Here is a 21,480-nt window from a genome sequence, read left to right as displayed (position 1 = left end):
TGTTTTGGCTAGCCACGGCTGTTTAAGTCAGCTGTTATCGGATGGTGAATGGTAGACGTTCTCTGAGGGAATCGGAGTTTCACAACTGATAAAAATTCCAACTATTTTCCACGGATGGACTGTGTGGAAAGAGGGTATTAGTGTTAAAAATTAAACATTTTTTTGTAGAAATATATCGGATATAAAATAAATCGATCAATTTTTAATAATTGGAATTACACTATCGTGTAAAAGCATATATCATAACATTACTTGCACAGCACTTGTTAAACAGATTTTAGAAATATGTATATGTTGAAATCAATAAACAATCGCACAAAAAAACCATTAATTGTAGCCACACTGTCAATCTTTTAAAAACAAAATAAATGTTCACTCATTTTCTTGAAAACACGGCGGTGCAATTCATACTAAAATGGCGGACAGACTTACACAGTTGCAAGACACAGTAAATCAGGTATTTTTGTAAAATTAAGGTACATCTTACATAAAATATAGTTTTAATGGTCTTTGCAGCAAGCGGAACACTTTTGCAATGCGATTGGTGTGATTCAACAAACCTCTTTTCCAAGTAAATTTGCCAATTTCGAGCGAATAGGATCCCAAACGCCAAACCCTTGCCACCCTCCAGACGACTATGCCCAGCTTTTCGCACAATTAATTGCACGATGTGCCAAGGATATTGACACACTAATAGAGTCGTTACCAAATGAAGATAGTTCCATTGAACTACAAAATTCTAGCCTTAAAAGGCTTGAGCTCGAAAATCAAGAAACTGCACATGAACTTGAGGAAGTTGTACGAAAGGGCGAGCTTTTGCTAGAAAAAATGCAGTCAAGCTTGGAAAACATTGCTCAAGCTCAATTGGACATGGAAATATCACTTAAACATAATTTGCAAAAAGTGTAAAGTTAAATAAATTTTTAATTCAACCTTTGATCATTTTTGTCTATTGTTCTAAATGTAACCATTTAAAGTTTTATTGGTATTTTATATAATTTGGTCATAATTGTCTAAAGTTCTAAGATTTATTACAGTGATAAAAGCCAGGGTATCCAACCGGTTTCGCAACCGCTACCCTTAACCGGCAAAACTTTATTGCATGTATATGAAAGTTGAAGAATTATATATTTATAGTAAAATAATAATTGATGACCGAAATCGGTTAAGCAGAACTGGAGAAAAAATAAAATTGGCATGAAAACTGTGCATACTAAGATTTTTAGAACTTTTTTTATCCAATATTGGAGCCGGTGAAGCAAAAGGATTCTATGGAATGGTCGTATTCTGACTTTAAATACGCGTCCCACGACACTGCAATCATAGTAACCCGATACTCCGTTCAGAAGACTGAATTCTTAAAATTAAAACTTGTCCTCCTGTTTGTTTGTTTGAAACAAATCGATAGGGCGACTTTAGCATATAGCGCCTTTAGGAACAATCGGGGAAAATAGAAGAAAAAATGATAACTATCTGATATAGTCGTCCAATTTTAGTCAAAATTTAAACCGAAATTCTAAAATAATAAACCAGTTTTATATATATAAAATTAACAAACAGCAAACTTATACAGCTCAGTTCCAGTTTTTACTTCCAAAAGATTCACACGGATTCGAATTTCCCAGACCTTTTCTAGTTTTCACTTCTGAAAGATTCAAACGGAATCTAAATTTCCTCTGTTAACTTCCTTAAAAATCTCACGGAAACTATCCGCCAAGCAATTGGCTGGCGGATTAAATTCTGCAAGCACAGCAATATTCAAAAAGTGCAGTGAGCGGATGTGTTTCGCGTGAGCTCCGGTAAAAGTTGAAGTGAATGTTTTAAAGACAAATGAAAACATATACAAACAAAAAAAACTTGAGTATTACAAAATAAGTGAAAAGACGCTAAAACAGAAATAAATAATTATTCAACTCAAAAAGTCAATGATATGATTAAAACAAGCGCATATTTTTTTTATAATAGTGCCACGCTAAAATAAGCTCAATGAGCAACGAACCAAATAAAGAGCGTCGAAGCTCCGCGGTCCTAAGAGACGGGTACTTCTCGTATATATCAACTCGCAATAGCAAAGTGCATAAAACGTCTACTAAGGGTATCTCGGCCATACTGACGGTCGATAGCCATAGAGCACGGTCTTGCTCCCCCTCTCTACTTACTCTTACACCGTCTTCTAAGGCGTGGAGTTCTTAGTGTAAAACCCCCTACCATCAGACTCGACCACTGGAGCATCAACAATATGCAGCGGTAAAACGTCTGCAGTTGAACCAAAAGAAATGGTAACATCTACAGCAACGGCAGCAAAACTAGCAACAGAGACACAAACGGCTCTTATCGCGGAACCTACTGCGAAGTCGTTGAAAACAGCTAGATGCAGCTGGATCGCTACATCCAAATTTAGCATAAGCTTAGCCCGCAGAACACCGGGGTTGGTAACAAAGCAAAAATAAACCGTGTCTAAAGAGACAACGAATTACCCGGGAGATCTAACAACAACAGATTTGCCCTCCTAGCTTTAATTCAACCAGAACTGGGTCAAGAGACCCAACCGAAACCTAAACCCCCACCAATTTACATTAGGGAGAAAAGCTCGATAGCCCTGGTCAACATAATTTTGATGTTATTCCGCTTACTAAAATAAATATTGACGAAACCAAACTTCAGACCAAATCTGAAGAACATTTTGTTGTGTCCAAATGCCTTGAGAAAGCTAAGAAAAACTACTACACGTACCACCTAACAAGCAGCAAGGGCTTGCAAGTTGTATTAGAAGGAATCGAGCCCGATTTAACCCCTAATGAAGTTATCGATGCCCTCAAAGAAAACAGGTTTTCTGCAAAGAACGTTAGTAACATAATTAACAAGAACAAAAAACCGCAACCACTCTTCAAGGTAGAGCTGGAACACTGCACACTTCGATCAGTCTGTGCAGTTTGTGGAGACTTTCACAATTCCGAAAACTGCCTTGCCAACAAGGAAGACCCCCAAAAGAAAAAAAGTTGAAACTGCGGAGGAAATCACACGGCTAACTACAGGGACTATGTGGTCTACAAGGAGTTGAAAAACCGCGTGCAACGAGTGACAAGCACGCGCCATCAAAATCCTTAAAACGTGTAACCTAACTCAAAAACGACGCCGGAAGTTTTTTTCGGCAGGAACGGAAAACCCACTCCAGTCTAATTTTCAGAAGGTCCCAGGACAGTCACAAAGCACACTGGAATCAATGATGGTTACCATGCAACAAAGTATGTTGGAATTTATGTCCTTCATGAAAACGACCATGCAAATACTGGATCAAAACCAGAACATGGTCTTACAGTTGCTTGCCTCTAAGCAGTCCAAATACTTGATGGCAAACCTACGAATAACCATGTCGTTTCCCGGCACAAACTTTAAATAACACCAAACTGGTAGAGACGCACCTCACAAGCAAATAAAACTTCCAAGTAAGAGGCTACACGTTCTACCGCACAGATCATCCAGATGGCGGAACCGGCGTTCTAATTAGGGAACGCATCAAGCACCAGTTTCACTTACTACTTACAGGCCACATCTATCATAGTGCATCCAGGTAACGGAAACCTTCCTTTAGCAGCCGTATACTGCCCGCCTGCCTTTTTCAATTTCTGAAGGACAATTAATAGATTTTTACAACTTACTTGGAGATCGCTTCATTGCTGCAGGAGACTATAATGCAAAACATACGCACTGGGGATCACGACTCGGGACTCCCAAAGGAAGTCAATTGTGTAACGCAATCATAAAACTGAGCAACAAATTGGACTATGTTTCCCCACATACAGCAGACCCCAGAAAAGACCCTGACTTAACCAACTAGCTAAAATATAAAAAATATGTAAGTTTCCACATTAAACTAACCCCACAGATCAACATCGAAGCGGACATCGACTGTTCTACCGGTGCCCTTGAAGATATACTCGTAGCAGCAGCCACTATTTCAACAACAAAAGGGAAGGACATGCAACCCAACCATTTCAAAAATAATCAACAAATTGAACAGCTTGTACTGGAAAAGAGGCGAATGCGAATGGCAAACCAACAGATCGCCATCCTCAAAACAACGTCTTAAGGAAGCCATACGCACACTAAACCGAGCCCTAACGCTGAAAACGCACAGCTACGGTACATCGGAAAACTTTGGCCAACCAATACAAAATATCAAATTTGGAATTTCTTCAATGGGATCTTAAACGCTCGATCGCCCAATTCCACTCTCAAGCCCATCTGGACATATGGCTCCCAGCTATGAAAGAACGCAGCAGCAATATAGACATCATACAGTGCGCACAATCAAAAATCCTGAGAACTATCACTAGGGCACCATGGTATTTTCGCAACCAAAACATCCACATGGACCTTGGCATTCTTGCAGTACAAGATGAAATAGACAAACAAAAAGCGACCTACAATGAAATACTCTCTGTCCACCCAAATCATCTCGCGCGAGGCTTGACTCGGGTTTCCAGGAGAACCCGTCTAAAACGCAACGACCTCCCAACCCAGCAATAATTTTTAGGGCCCCATAACTCAGTCATAGCTAGTTAGGTTATTACCATAAGATTTGATACACTTATTGTTAGTATCCGAAGGGAAAATATTCAATAAATAAATTGAGGTGCAATAGGACGAATATGACGTGATGTTCTTACAGGAATTAATGTGGCCATTGATTAATTCAATAAGGTCCTGATATTTAGCGTATTAAGGTGACCATACGCACGAGCAGTAATTAAGAAATGGTAGAACAAAAAAAATTTAAAGGTGTTTTGTGATGTAGTCCTTAAACCAGGGCTTGACAAAACCAAAAATGCCTTACAGACAAGTATACCAATGTGATCCGTAAAGTTTAAGCTGTAGTTAAATAAAACTCCAAGATCTGTTACGAAATTAATGCGTTAAAGATTGCTCGTCCCAAAGGAATAATTGGCGATGAAAAGCAACTTCCGATTTTCAAATTCAAATTTTTGCATAATTCTTCTATTATTGAATTTTTAGATTCTGTCCGTAACAAACGTCTTCATTGGTCCGTACTTCAAAATTAAATTTTCAAATATAGCTTTTGCTACTGTATTTGCACTTTTATTCGGTATTGGTATTGCACCAAGATATTGTAGGTGGACCGATCGTATCCATAATTGCCCTGACGAAAGCCATTTTTTGGCGTTTCAGTGATAGTCAATGGTGTCTTTGTGTGTTTCGTTGTTTTTGATTTTTGGAATTTGAGGCATTTTCTTAAATACTTTGATATATCTCTGGTCATGTTTTTCCAATAATAATCCTTTTTTTATTTTTGCTAATGTTTTATCTATGCCTGTATGAACTCCTTGTATTGGATCTTAATAGAATGTAAACAGTATTGCTTCTCTCTCTTTATCATTATTTGAAAATAGGGTCACCGGTTTGAGTAGCGCTACTCTTAGAGATTGTAATATTTTATTGCCCATTATTTTGAAAGATTCCATTGAGATGGTGACAAAGATCTTTTCGATCGTTGCCACTTTGAGTTGGCTGATATTTAGTATACCGGCTTGCTTTTCAAGCCTTTAAAAGAACTGACCTAAGTCGAGAATTCCATTGGTGTATATATCGCTAACGTCAATTCTTGCTATAGCTTTCTTTCCGTGCTTTATTAAGCAAAGTTAATCCGTTAATCACAAGGTCACTACTTTTGGTACCTCATCATTTACAATGACTTCGTATACGTTGGGCTGAGAAGCTTTATTTAGAGTTTGCCTAGTCAAATCTACTTTTTCTTGTTCTGTTCCTGCGCAGGAATTTTTCTGTTTACTTCGGTTTCTGGCAGTGGCTTTCAGAATTTTATTATTCGTTTGAATATGGTTATGGTTATTCGAGATAATGCGTCTGCAATGTGATTGTCCTTTCCTTTAACATGTTCAACAGTAAAATCGTATTCCTCTAAGTCAAGTCTCATTGTGGTTAATTTTGAACTTGGGTTAGTCATTGAAAATAGATATGTTAGTGGTCTGTGGTCTGTTTTACTGTGAAGTGTTTTCCGTATATATAAGGTCTAAAGTGTTTAATTGACCAATGTATAGCTGCTAATTTTTGCTCTGTCGTGTTTTTATTACTTTATCCTTTTGTGAATGAACGTGATGCGTATGCTAATGGTAGATGCGTTCCATTGTGTTCTTGTGTTAGAACGACTCCGCATGCTTGTTTACTTGCATCCGTTGTTATGCAAAATTGTTTATTAAAATCGGGATACTGTAATTATGTTGCTTTCACCAGTTGTATTTTTAGGTACTCGAAGGCTTTTTGACATTGATCTGTCCACTCGAATTTTACATTCTATTTGCATAATCGCGTTGTGTCGTGAAAAATCGGAAACATTTTTATTGAATCTTCTGTAATAATTGCAGAATGCAACAAGTCTTCTAGCGCTATCTGCGTCCGTTGGGACTGGCCAATCGTTTTATGGTTTTAAGTCTATTTGACAATTATATTTTTTTTTCATGAAGTCGATTCCAATTATTCCATCACATGGAATTGAAAGGAGTTCTATTGAAGTAAGACCCTTAGAGATGGTTGTTCCTTCACCAACTCCTAATATTTAAGTAATATAATAATAATAATAATTGAAATTAAGGTTGATTGTATGAAACAATTGATTTACGTTTGTTTCTATCTTAAGGGAGTTTACGAGTTCTCCGACGTAGCTTGTACATTTCGGACATTATTATTATTATTATTATTGTTATTATTATTATTATTATTATTATTATTATTATTATTATTATTATTGTTATTATTATTATTATTATTATTATTATTATTATTATTATTATTATTATTATTATTATTATTATTATTATTATTATTATTATTATTATTATTATTATTATTATTATTATATTATTATTATTATTATTGTTTGCGCACTTTGGCGCTTGTATTTGAAATCACTAGTTGTAGGGCAACGCAAAATAAATCGTCTCGAACTACTGCAGTCACAAGTTTTCGCGTTGTTAATACAAAACAGTAGTAAATTTTCATGGTGACCCCGACGTGATAGCAGTAGAGTTCGCGAGTTGTTTTAATTTTTTCAGTGAAAAACTATAAAAAATACCAACAAAAACACAAAAGCAATTTATTCGTGTCGGTTCGGCCAAAAAATTAAATTCACCAAAATTTCGTCGCTGGAAATTTTCTGCCGTTCCTTGAGTGTCAGCAGACGTTTCTGCAAATTTAATTGCTTAATTTGCTGCTGCCGCCAAATGGACGTAAAAAGGAAGTTGCAATTATCAAGTCGGCCAACCAGGTATAGAGTGCTAAAAGTTGAAAGTTAATCTGTGGCGTTTTGTCAATTGTGTTTGGCCCATCTTTCAACTTTTTGCATTCGTGTAAAAATCTGTAGATAGTGAGCGTTCTTAACATGAAATAAAAATTTGCATGTACTAGCAACCAAAATTCTGCAATAAACATAATATATTTCGAATTATATGTGAATCGCTTTGGCCCATAAACAAGCAAATAAAATACTCGTCGATTCAATTAGTGCGAACTTAATTCCCAAAATTTTCGTCGTAGTGAGCACCAATTTAGGGTATAAATAAAACAGCTGGAAAAAAGGAGTTCTATTGAAGTTAGTTCCTTGGAGTTGGTTGTTCCTTTACCAACACCTGATGTTTGAATAATATTTGTGTGATCTACGTTAAATAAATCTGAATTTTCCTTTATTAACGAAATATCTGCACAAGTATGAACAAATGATTGTATGAACCGTTTGTTTTATATTCAATTTTTGGCCACTGAATTCGGGTATGGCGCTTGATATATCTTTTATATATGCCCGCTGGGCAATGATTTCAGGGTTATTTGATTCAAGTTCTTCACTTGGATCTATTGTCAGAGGGGTGTTTAAAATTGTTGGTACAGCTATATCCAATTTAAACCTCTCTCTGAATGATAATAAGTTCGAACGTAACTTGATCAATAATTTTGATACCTTTGGCCAGTTCGTTTTACTTATTATTTTTCTATTTTCATGCACTAATATTCTTGCCTCATTATGTTTTCTTGTTTTCTTATTGTATTTTGTTGTATTGGCCTTTTGGCCAAACTCTTAAAGGATTTTATAAAAGCGCCTTTTATTTTCTTTTATAACTGGTTTTACGAAAACGCCTGGAATTGTTGATAATACAATTCCTTTTTGTGTTCTTGAGCAATGAATCATTGGTGAAAAATCTTACCTGAAAAAATCAATGTAACTGTATTCGTGCTCTAATATGCTCCTTAGAGTCGTTGAGACCAATTGTATAATTCTATGTCGAGAATTTGGGTCATTTCTATAGACCTTTGTAACAGCTTCTAGAGTGTTCATTTTTAGTTATTTAAAAAAAATAAGAAGGATATTGGGAATTATTGTAAGTTATTGTGAAATTTATATAATTTTAAAAACTCATTTGCTAACATTATAACTGCTATTATTATTAGCATTATTGTGATCATTTCTGTGTCAATTTTTCAGATTCGATCTTATTTACAACGTTTGCCGTTGAGTCTACCACTTTGGTGTCTACTAAACCCATTTTGGGTGTTTTATAATTTATGCCAATTATATGTGGTTTTTTTTATCGATTTATTATTAATGTGCCATGTAAATTGGCTCATGAAGAAAAAATGATAAAATTGTTTTTTTTTTTTTTGAATTGAATTTTTTATTAATTTTGTTTAAAAATTTTAGAAATTTGTAATTTTCTATTTTGTTTTTACACGTTCTTCATAATTTTTCGTATGGCTTTACGGGCCATACTTCTAACTGGGCAGAAAGGGTTCCGCTCAGTTTTACAAAAATTATATAATATTATTAAAAAAATGTGCATCGCAGTGCAATTAAAAAAAAATTATGCATCGCAGTGCAAATGGTATTAAAATATTTCTCCGTCGTCGCCGGCTTGGCTTCATTGACGCTCCTTCGAAGGCGCAAGTGGCGGATTGTCCGTCGCGCTGTTGTTTTGGCTGCTACCAATAAAGTATCTTCTGGTGTTCTCGCGCTTGTTGAGTTCTCTACTGCTGTTGTCCCGAGCCTAGGAGCTCAGGCGGTGCCGGTGCCGGTCTTCGCACTGGTCCAGGGCAGTCGTTCGGGCAGGTTTCAGGTTTCTTCGGCTAAGGCTTTGGAGATCAATATATTAGTTATTTTTTCATTTATAACTTTAATATTTGCTGAATGAGTTGCTGTATTTGGCTTGCGTAGCTGGAGGCATTCTTTTAAAAAATTGAGTTCAGCAGTTAATTTTTCTTCTGCTGCCCATGTGGGCGGCGTATTTGTGTATAATAGCCATTTAATCTGAGCTATTCTTTTATTTTTATTGTTTTTCTGGCCTCCGCGTTTGCCCATTACTCGCACTCTACTCACTCAGACTTTTGATTTTTCCATCCTATTTGCCAGTTTCCCGCGTTGGTAGAAGGGGCGGATTTCTCTTTCCTCGGTAATAGTCAGCTTCTCTCTTTTCTCCTTTGCCAGTATTCTAGGTTGTTATTCTTCCATATAAGCTTGTTAGTTTCAGGTCCTCCAGGACCATGTCACGGTCGCCATAAAGTATCCTCTTTGATCACAATTGAAACATCAAGTTTTTAAGTTAAATTTGTTTCTTTATTTTGTTTGCTTATATGTTTTCTGATTTTTACATTATTCTTTTAATTCTAAGCCCGGCGGCAGAGAGACGGCTATGTATATGCTTAGGTATATAGGCTATGCTCTCTAAAGCGGAAGCGCGAGGTATATGCACATGTGGTCCTTTCGTGTTACAATTATGACGACGCTAGCACTTTCGGTGTGTAGTCCAAGGCATAGCGATCAGTTCGGTTTCAGCCACTTGGGTTTAAGACTGGGACATTTGGATTATGTTAACACTGCAACAAAGTGTTACAATGTGTACCCTTTTAGTACTCTTGGTACTGTGGGTATACAATATGTGTGTATACCACAGCAGATTGTTTAGGTCCGTTTGCTGGAACAGAGTTTTACGACATCGGCGTACATCATAACATTGGAAGAGAGAATAACTTGCGGCTAGTCATTTATAAAAACCCCTAACAGAAGGGGTCCCAGATGACTCCCTTAAAAAACACTAGAAGTCACATGGACGAGGTTTGAGATTGAAATTTTATATGCTACTCTATGGGTTCGGTTTGATAACACAGCTTGGTACAAGATCAGGAACAAAAGAGAAAGAAGACTTGATTGACTGAAGATTATGAAAAACGTCACCTTCGCTGATTAATGGCTTAAATATACAGTAAGAGTGCGGAAGTGAGAAAGGATAGGCTGAGTTATTGTCGACGTTAACAGATGAATATGTAGACTGGAAAAAATTTGCAAATAAGTTTGCAATACCGAACACATTAAAAGCCGAAACGGTGTCAAGATGAAGATAACCTGTAAATTGTTGAGATTTTTTTTTTAAATTAACAAACGTATAAAACTGCTTGGGGTTATCGTGCAACTCGATTGGCATTGGGAATTTTGAATTAAGAAATCAGAGCGCGCAGTTAGGTATCTACTTGCATCCCTGACCTCTAAAATTTCTTAAAAAGTTTGGACTTAAACCAAGGAGGCTTGTGAGAAACTTCGGCTGAGGGAAATGAAGGATCATAAATATCAAAAACGGAACCGATTAAACCGTTAAACCGTTCTACAATTTTTAAAGGATCATCGTTTGAATCCATTAAAGACCAATTCACTCCAGATAAATTATGATTCATTTCAGTAAAATTGGCTTTGCGAAAGCAACGAAAATAAGCTGGTTCTATTTTAGGTGATAACATCAAGGAAATGGCAGGTAGTTTAAAGTCGCCCATAGCAATATATTGGTCGTTTATGCCAAGGGTTGAGTGAATAATCTGAATTTGAGCCAAGTGCTGCTGGTACACATATATCAGACTGGGGTGGAATATACGAGCATGAGACGCAAATAAAATATTCATGAACGTTATACGAACCGCTAAAAACTCTAAAAACTCTCGACGTCGATTATCGGACTTAATTCTGAGACCAGGTCGGACTTAACGGCAATAAGAACACCACCACCAAGAAGTATCTTACGATCACATCTATAGATGAAATAGTTTTTCGCAAATATTTTTCAGTCGTACACTGAGGAATTAAGCCACGTTTCAGAAAAAACAATCACATTGGCATCAAAAGAGACACTATTGATATGCAGTTTACTAAATTTGTCCAATAATCCACGAACATTCTAATGCAGGAAAATTAAATAGATTAGTTTTTTTGAGCTCTGGTTGAAGGTGTTAGAGGACCGCGAACTCAAGGAATTAAATTCTTTACGTACCCGTGAACGATGGTATGCTCCGGCCAGATTGAAATATCGAGGAATTTATTAATATGTACTTCAGAAATTCCAACCTTAAACGAAGACATCTGAAACTGAACTTAAATGCGGAACCGTTTACTTTGTTGGTCAACATCCTTAACATCAACAAAAATGATCCTTTTATGTGCAACGCCAACTAATGGCGCCGATTTCCTGGGCGCAACTCCAGACATTGCTGACAAAGTTGGTCCAGGTGAGTTGGTTAAAGCAGGCTGCGGTACAATTAGTGGACGTGGATGAAGAGCACCCAGAGCCGTCGCCAAGGCAACAGTCGGTAAAGTTGATGCTGCATCCTGCCTCTTGCCCGCACCAACTTCCGTTAAGGAGGAGGGGGAGGAACTACGTTGGAGTCGTACAGTTTTTCGTCTCTGGAAGAATTAAATTGTTATAAGGTAGAGGACAACCACTATTTTCAGAATTTTGGGCAAGACTTGACACCTTTTGGTTTAATCGCGAGGCTCGCGAAATCCAGATGAAAGGCCATGAAATCTAAGTTTGCCACATCAACGATTTCATGTCGACTTCGATGTGCCTGCAGCTCGGACACGTCCACACGCCCCAACTCAACCCAGCTAGGTTGCGCCACGTTATCGCAAATCCAACAACAAATTAAAGGTTGACGGGAAGGTTTTTTATTGTTGTGAGCTCAGGAAGTTGCACAACATAAACTCATCATGAAAATTGCTTATATATGTAGATTGGACAAGATCGGTATAAAAAATATATATATTTGCAGCGGAGAGCCGATTAAAACAATAAGCGAAGAGCGCAGTTAAAACTTTTTGTCAAAGCTCTACACCGGGAATATCAGGTGCGTGTGGTTGTGGTTGTTCAGCAGTAAACGTTTGGAGAGCAACTGCAACAACAACAACAAGGCGACGCACAAGTAATTGGTGAAACGCAATGCACAAAAACGGGACAGCAAAGTAAATTAGGAATTATTTCACTGGTGTTGATTGCGAAATAAAAAGTCACTGTCTTTATTTAAAACGATCCAGTTTTTTGTATTGATAAAACTCACAGAAACACCAACAACTTGCAAAAAAATGTGGTGAAAATAAAAATTTTTATATATTTCATTTTGCAATAGTGGCAAGGGTATTTGAACTTCGGCTTGCCGAAGTTTTCTTCCTTTCTTTTCTTAGAAAATTTATGAATCGAGCTAAGTTTTCACATTCCATGGCATCCATAATCGTTTCCATGTCGATTCGATACAAATAAGAACTACCAATTTTAATCGCTTCGTACTTTGTTTCTCTAATATCGGCAACGTATTTAATAACCATTACATCTGCAGCTATAGGCGTCATTGATAATAATCCCCATTCATGAATCGCCGATTTAGCATAGCGCGTCTCGGGATGTGCCAGGCATTTTTAATAGTAATCACTGTGGACGACCGTCCAAGGAAACTACTATATATAACCGAAATAGTGAGAATCAGTACAGAACAGTAAAAAATAAGATAGCAATCAGGTGTCGCTTTTATAAGAGTTTATACATACTAAGACTTTTTGATAGTCAATTGGTTCAGAAGTATAGGAGGCAAAGTGCGAAAGAAAACTGTAAATATTATTTTTTAAAGAATAAATAATAATTGACATTAAATCTGACATGAAACTCTGAATCATAATAATTGTAAAAATATCTGATATTAAAAGTTTTTTGAGTTGAAGGTTCGATAATTTTCATTATGGGAATCATCTGTATTGGCTTTGGCGTGATGGTACTTGTGTTTAGCATTTTCTCGAACACCCAATTTGTAAAAGACTTCAGTTCGAGCAGATCCAATCTTATGTCATCAGCATTAGTTAATCATCTTTTCTACGTTTCTTTGGTTGCGCTGGCCATAAAGATCAGTAAGTAGTACGTAGCATTCTAGAAAAATCGTAAGCTCATTATAAAACCATATTTTATTACGAAAAATAACTTACGGGTATGGCTCTTCTGCATATGCTTCGAATTGTTAATTTTTACAATATTAATGTCTTCCGCATCGATGCCTTTGATTAGGGAAGTTAATAAAATAACCATTTCCTTATTCTAATCACGAGCCTTGTACAACTCATACGGAACAAAAGTTGCCGTTTGGCGTTACAATGCGTCCAAGGTACATACATATTTGTATATGTTGCTATTTTAGTCTTCACATTTGACATCCGCGGTATTGATTCATCCTTTTTCCTCTCAGTTCGTCATTTGGTCGACATCAGGAACAATGGTCTCCAGATCTCTTGTCAAAATGGTTTTATTTTCGAATAACATTTCAGATGGAACATCGTTAAAGTAAACTGACTTTGCGTAAGGCGGCAATGAATAATAATACTCTAGCGCAACCTGGATAGCCTGCGATGCTTGGCTGGAGCCACCGTCTGAAGAGGCTGGCGATTGCGTACCTTTGTTTTCGTCTTTTGAATTTGCACACAATTTGTTACAACCTTTTATAGTTAAAACATTCTTTAATTTGGCGTCCTTTTCGTTGGTAATATCGTGTTATTGAAGGCTGCATATTTTACACGAACTAATTTATACTAAAACCTGGACTCTTTTGAAGGATTGATATATCTTGATTTTCTTCAATCTTCATATTTGGGGACTTCCCGCTTTCTACTTCAGAACAAGGCGTTGACCAGATTTCACCCATTTCTCTTGTTCCTCTTAAAATTCTCTTTTAATTTGAACCCTGTATTCGGGATTTCTTTTTCTCTTTTTTGATAAAAAACATTGGAATTTTCTTTGGAAAACATTGCTCAATCTCAATTGGATACAAAGATATCGATTGAACATTATTTGCAAAAAGTTTAAAATTAAATAAATATTTAATTCAACCTTTGATCATTTTTTTTATTGAATGTTTGTTCTAAATGTAACTATTTACAGTTTAATAGGTATTTTATATAAACTGGTCTTACATGGCTAAAGTTCTAAGATCTATTATATTGCTATAAACTAACAGAAACTCCATCCCTCTTACGCAACTTTAGAACAAATCTAACCTTGTTGATTTAAATCAAATTGCAAACTTTTTTTTCAGGTTACACATTAAAAAATTGTCTAGGAAAAAAATCGCTACTATTTATATTTACATGAGCACCCACTTTAAATATATAACATAAAAATCAATTCGCGTGCTTCAGAATATTTAATTCACAGTTGCTAATTTTAAAATGTAATATATATATATTTAGGTTTTAGTTAAGTGTACCCCGGCATCCTTGGGCGCCACATAAACATGGTATTTTTTCTTCTTCCAATGGAAATTTATAATCGTACGTTATTTCTTCGTTGATACCAATCGGTTGCTTTGAATATATAACTATCTTTTTTTCAGACTCGATGGTAATGACCTTAGCGTAGCAGTTCGGCTGTAATTAGAAAAAACGTACTTTATTATTACACCAATTCTTTATTAGTAATGCACATATACTTACATTGCAACTGTGATTTATAAATCGTGCTAAGTTTCCACATTTAGTAGCATCGATTATTGTTTCCATGTCGATTCGAAACAGATAAGAACTACCAATTCCAATTGCTTCGTACTTTGTTTCTCTTAGATCAGCAACCACGGGGCGAATCATTTGACCAACGTATTCAATCACCATTTCATCTGCAGCTATAGGCTCCATTGCAAATAATCCCCAATCATGGATCGCAGATTTTGCAAACTTAAGCTGTTTCTTCCGAAACTTGAGCTGATTAAATTTTAGAAGCTCAGACTCACCCATAGAACCGAAAGCTGTCAACAGTCGGCGCTGGTTTGAGCGCGCTTCTCGGGATATGCCTTGCATTTTAGATATTAATTTATTATGGTGATGGTTGGTAAGGGCTGTAGGTTCATCACTACGATCTTCATTATGGGAATCATCTGTATTGGCTTTGGCGTGATGGTACTTGTGTTTTGCCTTTTCTCGTACATCCAATTTGTAAAAGCCTTCAGTTCGAGCACATCCAGTCTTATGGCGCATCAGTTCATCATCTTTTCTACGTTTCTTTGGTGGTGGTGGCCAAAACGATCGGTCAGTAGTACAGTGATCTACCCAATGGGTGTTATTTAAAAACATTCTAGAAAAAACGTGACCTTATTATAAATTTATATTTACAAAAAATAACTTACGCGTATGGTTCCTTTTGCAAATGGTCCGAATAGCTCATTTTTATAAAGTTAATATCTTCTGCATCAATGCCTTTGGTCAGGAAAGTATATAAAATAACCATTTCCTCATTCTGATCACGAGCTTTGTACATCTCATACGGAACGAAAGTTGCTGTTTGGCGTGACAATGCGTCCAAAGCATTTGTAAATGTTGCTATTTTAGTCTTCACATTTGACATCCGCGGTATTGAATCTTTCTTTTTCCTTTGAGTACGACTAGAATCCTTTCGAGGTCTGCCTGGGCCTGATCTCGTCATTTGGTCGACATCAGGAACAATAGTCTCCAGATCTCTTTCCAAAATGGTTTTATTATCGAATAACCTTTCGGATGGAATATCGCTAAAGGAAACCGACTGTGCATGGGGCGGCAATGAATAACAATGCTCTAGCGCAACCTGGCTTGCCTGCGATGCTTGGCTGGAGCCACCGTCTGAAGAGGCTGGTGATTGCGTACCTTTGTTTTCGTCCTTTGAATTTGCACACAATTTGTTACAACCATTTGAAGTTACTTGACGCTCTCTATTAGCTCCCATTTCGTTTTTCATATTTATGTTATGGAGAGGCTGAATATTTTCCACGAATTGATTTAAATTAAAACTTGTGCTCTTTTGAAGAATTGTTATATCTTGATTTTCTTCATTTTTAACATTGGGGGACTTTCTGCTTTCTACTTCAGAACAAGACGATGACCGGATTTCATCCAAAGCCTTTTCGGTCTTCTTCTCTTGTTCCTCTAAAAATTCTCTTTCAATTTGTGCCATGTATTCGGTATTTCTTTTTCTCTTCTCCTGATACTCTCGTTCCTCCTCAGAGTCGCTGTAAATTCTATCATATTCGAAAACGGACTTGTGTTTAAAATCATCTTTTCTTTGAACAGCCTCTTCATTGTAGTCCGGAGGCGGAACAGGGGTAAGAGAGCGGCGACATTCTTCATTATTTTTTGGAGTTGTTCTTAGTTCTGTGGAGTCAATCTCGCTTTCGTCCAATCCAAAGCAACTATCCTTACTTATATCTTCGAGATCAGACGGAATAGATGACATTTTTTTTTCCTGTAACGCAGGCAACAAAGTCTTTAATTTAGTACTTTCATTATCTTCGTCGGTATCGGAATAAATATTCATTTTTTTGGAGCGAACTCGTTTTCCTCTTTTGTATTCGTCACAGTCCGAATATTCATTTTTCATGTCAATATCTTCAATAACAGTTACACCGGTCCGGCTTCTATTCCTATTGATTTTTTTCCGCTGATTAAGATTCCTTTGATTATGTTCATCAAGACTATCTTCTTCACTAGTTTTTTCCTTTTCAGCGCATTCGTTGCCTTCGTAATCAGCTTCACTAGATGAGGATAAAGATGAAGAAGAAAAAAAACTTGAAGCACTTCCCTTTCTTTTTAAATTTAATCCTGATGCATGCGATTTTGTATCAGAATCTTGGTTCAAAACTTGACCCTTTAAGTTTGAAAGTGCCGTGTCAGAACTTCCCATGTTAGAATCTTCCTTTTCAGAGTCCGAACGTTGAACCATTTCCTCTTGGTCACTTAGATCTCTTTCCAAAAAATTCTCTTGGTTTGGCGTAGGACTTGGAAGTTTTCGTAAGCGCCGAAACGAAGGTAACTTTGGCATTGCTGCCCTTAATCCAATTCTTGAGAACGATTGAAAATCGGAAATTTCTCGTTGTGCATTAAAAAGCTGATTATTGTCAGAAGGCTTCTCCGTATACGGTGTTTCTTTAAAGGAATTTGAGGTTTTATTAACGGAGGACTCTGAAATTTCGGGTATAGGTTTCGATCTAGCTTTTATTGAATGATCGTCCCACCAGGTCTCAAAATTTTTGAACGCAATTATTTCAATCATACGCTTATTTACATCTCTCTTTAAAATCTGTTTTAGCTCTTCGACAATATAGTTTATAACCTTTTTAACTTTTTGTCGTAGCTCGTCATTCTGATCTGTAACACTAGTCATATGATAGTTATAAGGCTCAGTAAAGGAATCCAAACTGAATGAACCAATTCCTGTCAAGAACCCGGGTTGTATGTAGGCGGATTTTGGAAAACATCTGTTAGTTAAAGAAGAGTCCGGAGGGAAACCGGAAGGATAATGTCCATAACCAGATGCATGGTAATAATAAGAATGTTGATCTGTTGTATTTTGATACATGTAGGACGATGATATAATAGGTTTCTTATATTTTCCATCTTCAAAAGTCAATAAATTTTGAATGGTATCCTCATGAGAAGATAAGCTCGATAAAGACATATTGTCATCATTTTTTTCCCTTTCAATTGTAAAACTGTGTTTAGACCTTTCCTTTTTGACTGTTATTTCTTCGTCACTTGATATATCACTTGCTCCATTTGGTTGTTGTAGAGCTTTCATATTTTTGTCGTATGACTTTTTCTTGTTCTCTAAACTGACTGAATCAGAAATACTGTCAAAAGATACATCTGGTTTGCCTTTATCCGTTTCCGAATCGCTACTATCCATTTGAAGAAAAGGTGGTGCGTTACCAAAAGTCTTTCCTTTAAATATTAGGGCTATCCGAGTATCTAAATCTACGTTCCCTGTTTCTGTACTTTGTTCTGACACTGTATTAATTGTAGTCAAAGAATTAATATTTATCTTTTTTGGCGACTGAGGTTTTGCGCTGGCAACATTTTTATCAACTATTGGTTCATCGTCATCCCAATTTTCTTCCGCTTCTGGTGGCGGTGGAGGAGGTAGAAGAGGCTGAAAGTCAAGCTGGGGCGCAGTCCAACTTCTATGATCAGACCATGTCTGAATATTTTCATTTGAAGAGTACGAGTAACTATTACATCCGTAGCTCTCGTCATGTGAACTAGATCCTGAAAGTCCTGAATAGAAATTAGTTTTTGTGTTTGAAGGCCTTCTAACATCAGATTCGGTATGCTCATGCATGGTGTACCGGTTATTGTACTTTAGACTGGCTCGCTCCCTTCTATTGATGTCTACAGATCGGTCGCGTTCTCTTTCACGGTACTCTCGATCTTTCGATGAGTTGTATCGATGTTCCCTTTTATCTCTGGGTTGATCTCGAGCTTTGTCGCGAGATCTTTTACAGTCACGAAATAAATCGCGCTCCCTCGGACAACTGTAGTCGCGTGGCCGTGGATCGGAGTTTTTAACTCTATCTCTTGCAATAAACAATCTATCACGAGGAATTTCAGGGCTTATATCTCTAGAACGCCGACGGTAGAAACAGCGATCTTGCCTTACAGAAGTTGGGTACTTTTCTCGCATTTCACGCTCACGATCGTAACTTCGCTCTGATGAATGTCGACTACGGTTGCGATCTCTTTCCCTTTCCCTGTCCCGATCCCAGTTTCTATCCTTACTGCGTTCTCCTATTTCAGGAATGATTTTAAATGAGCTGTAAACACAATTAAGAGAATCGGTAGAATCCTTTTTAACATATCCGTGCTTTAACTCGCCATCGTGGGACGCAATGTGTTGCACATTTGATTGGGGCGTTACAATTAATGGTTTCGCCACAACCGGATTTGTTAGATTTTCAACAGTTTTCTTTAATATTGCACCAAATGGGTCGCAGAACACATTTAATATCTAAAATAGTAAAATTAAAATGTGATAAACATCTATACAAATATATTCGCCATACCTTTCCCATTACAGATTTTTTATTGTATTTCTCAACAAACTGTCTTGCTCCCTTTGCACTTTCAAAGACAATACGAGCGATGCCCATATGTTTGTTTGTGGTTGGATGGTGGTAAATACTTATTTCATCAGACGTTCCACATTTGTCCAGCATATTAGAAAGAAACTGCTTGTCGATGTTATCATTGAGGTTAACCAGAGTGACTTCGATAGCGGGTGGCTGGCCGACGTAGTCCGAATCAATGACAAATCTGCGTATAAAACGATGGATTAGCTTCAATTTTGAGATAAGGTTAGTAATCTTACCTAGGTATTAAAAGCATAAGTGGCTCAACTGCCCTGGCGCGTATTCGAACTAGGGGATTCCGAGGATCCCTGGGCGTTATTGTTGGATATGTCGGGTCTCCTGGGACGACGCCATCGTAACGATAGAGTTTGGCGCCACATTTTACTAACTGTGGATCAGCTAGCAGTTTAAAGTTTCCGTGCATTTTAGCGTTGGACAGGGTCGAAACATTGTTGCTGCCGGTATTGTTGTTTAATGTATTATCACGAATGTCCGGCATCTGCATCAACGATGTGTTCGTTAAGTCAGCAATTTATAACATTCGTCTACCTGAAGGTTGAACTCCTTGACACACGTAGCTGCAGCTAGTTTATTCTGCTATTCTCTAAGAACGCCAATCGCCACGTTCACGGAACCTACATACATAAGATGGTAAACACTTTTAACAGTTCTTAGACTTTGCTGTAATATGAAATGTTTTACCTAATTCCACCATTAGACACACAGTAATAGATTATTTCATCTTTCGGGTTGCCTTAAATACGCAGCAACCACAATTTTTTCCTGGGCTTTGCTTTGCGTTGATAAGTAATATAGTCACAGGCAAACTGGCTGAGTCTTATTGTGGACCGAACAACCCCTTTATCCAAGCAGCTCTTCTAATCAGAGAGTAGAATCCCTGCATTTCTACATTTCATTGTTTTATTCAGACAACACATAGAGCCCATATATATCGCACTATATTACAAATCAAAACCAAAATACATAGAAAAACGAGGCTTACTACTTGTAGGGCTGATATCATAACGTGATCGATATTTTCATCGATTTCTTACAGCTACTTATAATTCTGAAGTTAAATTAGCTATAGACGGATTCCACTGCAACATATTTATATATCTCGAGTGTGGGCCGCACACGGGCTTCCATGCATCTTGAGCTTTAATTTTAAGGGAGTTGTGCTACGCTGCAAATCAAAGTAGAAGAGACCTGTTTTTAAAAATCGTACTCTGTGGGAATATAAGTTTCACATCTGTAAAAATCCCAGTCGTTTCGCTTAAATGGGCGCTTTAATTATGGCCTCGTTCCACAAGGCACCATCCACCATTCATCCAAAGTCACATTGGCGTATATTGAATTTTTTGAGGGGGTCTTTAATGCTGTGGATTATATATATATATATATATATATATATATATATATATATATATATATAATCCACAGCATTATAATCGAATAAAACCAGGAAAAAGTAATTCTAGAAAAATTTCTCAAAAAATTCAATATACGCCAATATATATATATATATTTATTTATTTATATTTATACAAATTTAATATAAATATAAGTAATAAGTTATAACCTATTCAACGTACAGTGTTTTTGGAGGAACGATGGGAAGACAGCGAAAAAGTAATATTTGAAATCACACTGCCATCGTCTACCGTAATATATTTTTTTTCCGAGTAGATAGATTTTTGTTAAATAGTCGATGTTATATATATTTTTCTATCACTGAGAAACATGCAAGGAAAAAGTTTATTAAAAGCCCAGTTTCACAGAGCCCATCCAAGCGAAACGGTTGGGATTTTTGATATATGGTGGACTGGGGCTCCCACCATCCACCGTCCATCAAAAGTCACAGTGGCATATGCTGAATTTTTTGAGGGGGGTCTTTCACTCTATAAAACTCTTTTAGAAGTACTTTTTCCTACTCGTATTTTATAGTTATGCTAAGAACTTTGCACGGTTTGAATTTTTGACAAATTTGAAAACTTTGGGTTTTTCATAAAACTTGGCCAACATATACTTGTATGCTGGTAAAGCCGGTATGTGTGCACATCTCTTAAAATTTCGCAATTTGCCAGTTGAGTTTAACTAACTTTTTTTTAATGGAGTCAGCTTGTCTATTAGCCACTGTTAATAGATTTTTTTTCTAATACCTCTGGGATACAATTTTAAACATATGTATACTAGTAAGAAAGATTCGGTATATAAATAAAACCTGCGTGTTCCTACTTC

The 21,480-nt window shown here is 36.7% G+C and overlaps 2 protein-coding genes and 1 long non-coding RNA gene across 3 annotated transcripts; 1 reads left to right on the top strand and 2 right to left on the bottom strand.

The window, feature by feature from the left end:
* Positions 1-212: 212 nt before the first annotated feature.
* LOC128265169 (mediator of RNA polymerase II transcription subunit 21) lies at positions 213-939 on the top strand. The gene is made up of 2 exons (XM_053001020.1): positions 213-457; positions 517-939. Exons 1-2 carry the CDS (start codon positions 416-418, stop codon positions 907-909), a joined length of 435 nt encoding a protein of 144 aa, XP_052856980.1. The 5' UTR covers positions 213-415; the 3' UTR covers positions 910-939.
* A 10,418-nt stretch (positions 940-11,357) lies between these two features.
* On the bottom strand, positions 11,358-12,370 carry LOC128265170 (uncharacterized). The gene is made up of 2 exons (XR_008268813.1): positions 11,814-12,370; positions 11,358-11,743 (listed from the first exon to the last, which is right to left on the bottom strand). It is a non-coding gene; the product is annotated as an uncharacterized LOC128265170 (long non-coding RNA).
* Positions 12,371-14,198: 1,828 nt separating this feature from the next.
* On the bottom strand, positions 14,199-20,273 carry LOC128265171 (histone-lysine N-methyltransferase SETD1). The gene is made up of 6 exons (XM_053001021.1): positions 19,942-20,273; positions 19,479-19,874; positions 19,174-19,423; positions 15,493-19,118; positions 14,807-15,440; positions 14,199-14,740 (listed from the first exon to the last, which is right to left on the bottom strand). The coding sequence occupies exons 2-6, from the start codon at positions 19,742-19,744 to the stop codon at positions 14,567-14,569; spliced, it is 4,950 nt and encodes a 1,649-aa protein (XP_052856981.1). The 5' UTR covers positions 19,745-19,874; positions 19,942-20,273; the 3' UTR covers positions 14,199-14,566.
* Between the last annotated feature and the right edge of the window lie 1,207 nt (positions 20,274-21,480).

The sequence above is a fragment of the Drosophila gunungcola genome, unplaced genomic scaffold (genome assembly GCF_025200985.1).
Source record: "Drosophila gunungcola strain Sukarami unplaced genomic scaffold, Dgunungcola_SK_2 000098F, whole genome shotgun sequence".
Taxonomy (NCBI): domain Eukaryota; kingdom Metazoa; phylum Arthropoda; class Insecta; order Diptera; family Drosophilidae; genus Drosophila; species Drosophila gunungcola.
Note: the sequence above shows the minus strand (reverse complement) of the source record. Positions and strands in the feature narration are given on the sequence as shown.